This window comes from Semicossyphus pulcher, unplaced genomic scaffold (assembly GCF_022749685.1).
Source record: "Semicossyphus pulcher isolate SPU_LCO1_2020_fin unplaced genomic scaffold, fSemPul1.0.p SCAF_14, whole genome shotgun sequence".
NCBI lineage: Eukaryota > Metazoa > Chordata > Actinopteri > Labriformes > Labridae > Semicossyphus > Semicossyphus pulcher.
This window is the reverse complement of record NW_027211648.1, coordinates 2,875,174-2,882,967: the sequence shown is the minus strand read 5'-3', so window position 1 is coordinate 2,882,967 and position 7,794 is coordinate 2,875,174. Positions and strand designations below refer to the sequence as shown.

The window sequence follows — 7,794 nt, the reverse complement described above, 5'->3', positions numbered from 1 at the left end:
TAGTATTTAGCTTAGCTTAGCATTGCAATTAATCCCATATGAGCAATTGTTTTGCAACCGATTACAATTGAAAATTTAATTTAAAATGATCAACCATGCATCAGTTAAAAGTGAGCTGAGTTAAAATAATAGAAGTATTTAAAGTCTCCAGTAGTGTTCACTCACTTTCACATAGTTATTACATGACACCATAAGTCAGAAATGTCTGTGTAGACACTAGCTTCATCCACAATGCAATAATAGTGATAAACTGACTTCTGTGTGTGAAACAAGTCAAGCTCTCCGTGATGCTGCTCTGAGGCTCAGATGATCTATAAGAAAAGTGCCAGGCTGTGTTGTTTCGTCTAACTCATTTATTAAAAGATTCTTTTTTACATAGTGTTAAATACATTCTCTCAAGAGGGCAGAGGTCTGAAAGTAGATGATGAGAGGATCAGAGGTGAGATCGTGTTTCAGCAGACCACCAATACAATATATCACTCTGTAATTACTTTAAAACTATCAGTTTGGACAGCTGTCAGATATCAATCTTCAGTTGGAAACAATAAAGAATAAATCATAAGGAAATGACTTTAATTCTCAGCATTTCTGTGCAAAACAGGGAAAGTCAGGACCCAGAGCCCATGTCCTAGCAGCTTGTACCGTCCTTACACTGTGGGAACAAACATCTTTAAACACACAACAGTAAAATTCAAGCCTTCTATCTTCCATCAGGATAACTGTGATGCATTTCTGGTGTGTACGTCAGGAGAACTATCATGACCCACAGGTGCAGGATCGCCTGTAAAAGAAGAAGTTGATTTCTCTGATTAACCGGGATTCACGCATCAAATACAAAATGACAAACAGTTTTTTAAATACTCACCATGTACAGGATGACGAAAACTCTGGCCATAGGGTAGCGCCTCAAGAAGATACCAAGTCTTATGCTGAAACGACAAGATTTCTCATTTACCACTGGGGTTCATATCGCACACAGGGAAACAGTGTTATCATAGTACAGTAACAATGAGGAAAAAACAAGATGTTACCTGAAACGGTCAATCGTGCTGGCTGCCTTGCGTACTTTTCCGTACACTCCTGGACTGTCCGAATCACTGAAAAGGACTGGTGTGTTTCTTTGTCGTGCCCCTGAAAATACAACACACAGAAAAAATCTTTTTTAGTAAAGAAATCATGAGTGGTTTCAAAAAACAATCTGATTATCTATTGAGCCAATAAAACACAGGGGGACCCTTTGTTCCAGACTCGAAACAAAAGCACATCCTCTCTCTTAAATGGAAGTGTTTTAAATAGAGTTTTAATATATTATACATATTAAGGAGACTGCGAAGTCAAGTGAAACAGAGACAGGAATGCAAAACATTTTCAGAAATAAAAAACTGAGTCAAGTGTACCAACACAGAATAAAACCCTCTTCTACCTGGTCCCTCGAGACCGCTCATGTTGATGGCCTGCCCTCCGCTCGGTCCACCCTGAGCATTCTTTAACTGCTGCTCCAAACGCTCCAGTTGGAAGACCAGGGAGCTTTTCTCTGTGCCCAGAGCCTCCAGCATCGTCTGCTTCTGAATCAGCGTCTCCGTCAGCTGGTGGAGACGATTCTCCAGCTCTGTTTGGCTGTTGCTGAGAGTCTTGTTGGTCAACTGGAGAATAAATGTTCAATAGTGTTTGTCGATTTGGTCAATTTAGGAGCATTTCCCCTTAAGTGTGTTTGTCTCTGTCACAGAGTAGATGTTGGCTCTGACTCAGGGAGGGGGCTCTACATTAACATCCATACATCCATTATCTATACCACTTACTCAGGGTTGCAGAGGGGCTGAAGTCTATCCCGGCCGTCATTGGACAGGTCTGACACACACTGGACTGAGCGCTAGTCAATCACAGGTCTGACACACAACCTTTCACGCTCACATTCACACTTTCGGGCAATTTACAGTCACAAATGAACCTAACGAGCATGTCTTTGGACTGTGGGAGGAAGCCGGAATTCCCCGGAGTGAACCCACGCATGCACGGGGAGAACACGCAAACTCCATACAGCAACGCCCCCTACGTCCGAACCGGGACCTTCTAGTTGTGAGGCGACACAATAACCACTGCACCACCATGCAGCCCTCTACATTTACATGTACTGTATAATTATAGGGACTGACCTGGTTCCTGAGTTTTTGGATTTCATCTTCTCGGTCCTTGATTCTGCTCTGCAGGGTGGTTTTGGCTCGATGCTGCTCGTCCTCCAGGTACTGCAGCTCCTATGATTTCAGAAAAATACAAACACATTGCACAGAAGTTAGAACCAGGAAAAGAACATCAGTGACAGTTTGTAGTTTCCTTTATCTTACCTGTTTGTAGCGCTCCATCTCAGCATCCATCTCCTGCTTAGCTCTGTTCTGTGCAGCCTGTTGCTCCTCTAGCTGCACCTGTTGCTCCCGCCATGTCTCTGCCTCTGTCAGAGCCTGATTCTCCAAATCCTGTCAGAGGAAAAACCCTCACTTGTTCAGCTAAATGAAGAACACCTCAGCTGCAGCCATATACACAAAATAAAACTTAGTTAGAAAGTGAAAACAAACATTGGTTTGCAGGAGATTTACTTCACAACCCTCTCAGTGCTGCCATCTACTTTTACATTTTTCATACAGGCAATAAAACACAGCATCAGATTGGATTCTACACTTCCTCTGCCCACTATTTCTGCCATTTACAGCCTCTCACCTGTATTTCTATCCGAAGCGTGTGCACTTGTCCCTGTAGTTTTTGGATCTCCTCCCTCTGCACTTCCTTATCATGACGCAGATCCTCCAGCTCCAGAGCCATGGCCCCGCTGCCGTCCAGAGTCTCCAGACCAGACCCCTCCTTCAGACTGCTGATTAACTTCTCTTTGGACTAGAAACCATTAAAAACAGGTTGGGCTTATAAAAAACACTTAGTAACCAAAAACACAATTTTACCAGGACACATAAAAAGACAGCAGGTGTTACTTGTAGGATGCGTGAAGCTTTGTGCTTGTAGTCTTGTAACTCCTGTTTGGCGCCCTCAGCTGCAGCTTTGGAACTCTTCAGTTGCTGTTGGAAATCGTCGACCCTGAGCTTCTCCTCTGTAGCTCGCCGCTCTGCTGAAGTCACCGTCTCTGCAAGGGTGTGCCTCTCAGCCTCCACTTTGGACAGGCGTCCAGCATACTCACTCTGCACAAGAACAGAGAATTAAGACATCTTATAATTCAGTCTTGATCTATAAAGGTTTAATACAAAGGAAGAGGACTGGCGTCATGTTCACCTGCATCTGCCGGTAGTTGTCCTGTTCCCTTCTGAGGCCTATTTCAGCCTCTCGCAGCCTCTCCTGTATCGTCTCCAGAGCCTGGGAATGCATGCTGCTCCCTTCTGTGTGGTCTTGCATGATTCTAAAAAACAAACAACAAAAGAACATCTTAAAGTATCCCTAAAAATCTGAATCGATCCCTTTTTCAAAAGGTTAGCACATGAGCGTACCTTGACTTTTCCTGCTGTGCCTGATCTAATGCAGCACTGCGGGACTTCAGTAGCTGATCAGCTTCATCGAGTCTGATTTTCAGCACTGCAAGTTGACCATCTTTGGCAGAGAGGGTTTCTGTGAGGTCATCAACCTGTGACCGGAGTTCCCGTAACATCCGGTCAGTCTGAGACTGCTCCGAATTCCATCTGTCTGCACGTAGGCGGGTCTGGTTCAGTTCTACAGGAGTAGATGAAAAACATGTAATCTATACAGAGGGTGAGGTGCATAAAGTTGTTCCTGTTTTGTGTCATCTCTCACCGTCTTGTAAATCTTTTGCTCTCTGGATGACAGAGGCCATCTCCTGGTTAAGCGAGGCAACCTCACTGCGCAGGAGCTGATTCTCCAAGCGCAGACTGGACAGGATCTGGCTCTGTGGCTCCTCTGTGGGAGGAAGAAGAGGCTCCTGCCTGCTGGACTCCTGAGGGACAGCCGAGCCTGAACTGTCTGAACTCTCAGGCGCCTCTGTTGTGGGGTCAAACAAAGAACACATAATTATCATTCAGATATAAGCCTGGAAATAATTTAGATTTGCAATTTATAGAAGTAACTAAATATGGCTGACTTTGGGGTTCTAGAGCTGTTCATCTTCATGTGGACAGAAATAAATAGTTTTAATTATATTATTATTGCCAGAGAGAGGAAACATAACATTTGAACTAATGATGTGATTATCTTTAAAGTTTAAAGTAATAATAGCACTTTAGATGTATTGTGTTAAATGCTTTTTACAATAAACAATTCACGCGGTCACATTCATCAGACTCAATAAAAAATGACTTTCTATTCTATCTATTATTTTATGTTTGAATACTTTAGGGTCTACATGATTTAAGGTTTGAAGTTGCTCAGGTAGATTGCAAGTACACCTGATAAAAGCACGACCACTAAAAGTGCTTGTTTTGCTTGACAGGCCGTCAGTCTAAGCTCATCAGGCAACATGTTAGCCTGTATTTGTGTTCCTTTACTCCGTCTTGGTCAAACAACATGCCGTGTAAATCCTACTTATATCCGTTCTCCATGCAGCTTTGTCTTAACAGTTCCTTCATTTGGCAGATCTTTTTCAAAGCAAACTTCCTGCATTCATACACAGAAGCAAATACTAGATGTCATCCATAAATGGGCGTGTATCCCTTTTAAACAAACATGGTGCCAACAAAAGTGACAGATGGTTCAGGTAAGAGTTGTTTCAGGCCATATAATTCTAGGCTTAATCCAAAAGGCAGCTGGACTTGGTTGAATACTTGAAGACGTTTCACCTCTCATCCCAAAGGCTTCTTCAGTTCGAAACTGACTGGTGGACGGAGCTACAAGAGCCTTATATTTATAGTCCACAAGTGGACGATGGGATGAGAGGTGAAACGTCTTCAAGAACTTCAACCAAGTCCAGCTGCCTTTTGGATTAAGTTTAGAATTACTGTGACATGGAGGACTGAGAACCTTCACAGACTTCAGGCCATACAGCTAAAGTTAAAGCTAAAGTCAAGGCTGTTATTCCAAGTGTCTGACAATATTACAGAAAGGATCCATACAGAGATAGGCCTACATCACTACAGCATTGCTTTTTTTCTTTACCAGTAACAGCTGCCACATCACTTTCCTCAAAGCCACCAGACGCAATTTACAAAAACAGTTTTGCCTCACAGGACGAAAGAGTTTTTTAAGTTTCATTAAATTGCAAACTATGTTACTATTACAAGGGTAACGTTCGATCTTGGTACTTCCCAGTAGGAGCAGTAAGGTCTTATTAATCATACCTTGGCTTTGTTCTTTAGCAGAGCTCTCCTCTGATGTTTTGATACTCTGAGCGGACAGTGAGCTCATACTCGAGGCCCTGGACACCCCCCGGGTTGAGGGGGGTGAAGACGGGGCTGAGGGGACGGTGTTAGGAGTGATGGAAGGAGGGGGTGTTGGGTTTTGGGCCTCAGTGACTGGAACCGACACTTTTACAAGTTCTCTTCTTGAATCCCTCCTGCTGCTGACGGGAGGGTCAGAGCTGTTCAGAAAGTCAAACAGCATGTCATCGTCCACATCCTGCTCGCTCTTTTTGGGCCTCACAAAGCCGGAGGAGGCCTTGGCAGAGTTGGGGGGACTGCTGCCAGAACTAGAGGGGGTACTGGCCATGTTGGCGGTGCCAGCCAGCAGGGCTGCACTGGATCTCTTGATGTTTCCAGCTGCTGAAGAGATGAAGCTTGGCGCATCGTGGGAGGATGCATAGGCGTGATGTGTCACAGCTGCGTCGGTCTTGTACCCTGCAGTGTCGTATTCAGGTTTGACGATTGATTCTCCTTCATATGATGAAGAAAAGGAGGACGTTCGTGACTGGCTTTTGGTCAGGGCTGTGGCAGCTCCCTGGTCCACTTTATTCAGGAAGTCTTCAGCTTTCCCAGCCAAGTCAGTAAACCAAGACATTTTGTATCCTGATGGCAGAAACATAACAGCACAATTAAAGGTTGAAACTGAGCTTTTTGCTGACTGACTGAAAACTGTTACATGGAAGCTACATGTTATTGAGCTCTTGATATTTTTCCTTAACTATACTACTGCGGTACTGTCGTGCAGAGCACATTTCCCTACAGGGATATGAAAGTATATCTCATATAATCTTATTTAATCTGGGTGACAACCAGGTCAGACTTATGTTTCACTATGTGGCCTCCATGTGAGTGTGTTCAGGAAAACTACCTTTAATCATTTTCTCCAAAGGAAGCTGTAAGCAACTTCCACCTTATTCATCTATGAGCCATGTTTGCTGCATAATAACAACATGATTTTATTGTTGAATGTTCTGTACACATAGTCTGTTTTTTTTTTAACAAATCCATGGGTAAAACATTCAACAATCTTGATTCATATTGGCTGTAGCCTTGTCATCTTCCTGAACAATGTATTAGAGTTGCAAAGAGCTGAGGACTAATTGATTAATAGTTCAACAAAAAAATAAACAACTACGTTGATAATCGATTAATTGTCAAATCCTGCAAAGAAAGCAGAAAACGCTGTTTTGATTTCTCTGTTTATCTTTTCGAAGTTATAGCTTTGAGTTTTGGAATTACAAAACTAGAAGTCTAAATAGATCAGCTTTGACTTTGAGAAACTGGAACGGACAATTACAAGATATTTATTAGACCAAAAAGTGAATCACTGAATCTAGAAAAACCCTACAGTGTTTTAATATCCCTTTTCAGTCCATGTCTATGTGAAAATCTTGAACATAAGGTAAGCCTGTATTTGGACTCTGTCTTGGTCAGACAACATGCCATGTAAATGCTACATATGTCTATTCTCCATGTAGCTTTTTCCATAACAGTACATTAATTTGGCAGATCCTTTTTCAAAGCAAACTTCCGGCATTCATACATAGGAGCAAAAGCTACATGTCATCCATAAATGGGCGTGTATCCCTTTTAAGCTAACATAGAGCAAACAGAAATGACAGATAGATCGGGTCAGAATTATTTCAGGGCATATAGCAAGTTAAAGCTAAAGTAAAGCAACCTGAGAGACTCAGCCCAGGGCTGAAACTCTCCAATGAATACACAATTTCTACACAGCTAGCATGCTAGCTAAATAACCAAACAGTGCCGGAGCTGGCTTCTTTGTTTCGTCAAAGAGTTGGTGTTATTTTCTGTTAAGGATACAAGGACATAAAGGAGCTTTTACACGACACGTCATCGGCTACCCGTACGTTATCATAGAACGAGTGAAAACCAAAGACTGTATGGTGCAAACACAGTTGGTTGAAGATAAACTCCATCAATGCTAAAGCTAACAGGCTAGCTGTCTAGCAAAGAAAAGCCTCTAACGTACCGTTTAAAGCGACGTCCAAGTCTTAAAATGTCTCACTTCAACTGGCTACCGCCGGGGTTTGACTGCTGGACATGGAAAAGATATCACGTTTGGATTAGAACAGTCAAATGTCATTATCTGTCAAAGAGGATGTTTGTGATCTTCTCAATACGTGGACCAGGAAGCACTGCACAAGCAAGGACCCCAAACAGAGCGACCGCATAGAAGCCTGATCAAAAACTAACCAATGAGCTTCGATTTTGCATCACCCGCCCGTTACCTGTGTGAACCATAGTCTGTATACAGTCATTGGTGTGAACACTTAGATACACATATTTGTATATAAGCAATGGTATATAATGCTGATGAAGTATTAAGTTAATTATTGTCACAAGTAGCAAGCAAGCAAGTAGTACCTCTGAAATACTTTATAGTTTTGTTTTTCTTTAGACACTGTCTCTTTTGCATTAACCCATACAC

General features: G+C 42.6%; 1 protein-coding gene across 1 annotated transcript; it reads right to left on the bottom strand.

Annotated features, from left to right (window-relative positions):
• Window positions 1–348: 348 nt before the first annotated feature.
• On the bottom strand, window positions 349–7,489 carry golga5 (golgin A5). The gene is made up of 13 exons (XM_069661589.1): window positions 7,336–7,489; window positions 5,283–5,945; window positions 3,787–3,990; window positions 3,486–3,705; window positions 3,274–3,397; window positions 2,979–3,182; window positions 2,713–2,883; window positions 2,343–2,471; window positions 2,154–2,252; window positions 1,424–1,643; window positions 1,032–1,131; window positions 866–929; window positions 349–781 (listed from the first exon to the last, which is right to left on the bottom strand). Exons 2-13 carry the CDS (start codon window positions 5,935–5,937, stop codon window positions 701–703), a joined length of 2,271 nt encoding a protein of 756 aa, XP_069517690.1. The 5' UTR covers window positions 5,938–5,945; window positions 7,336–7,489; the 3' UTR covers window positions 349–700.
• Window positions 7,490–7,794: the final 305 nt, after the last annotated feature.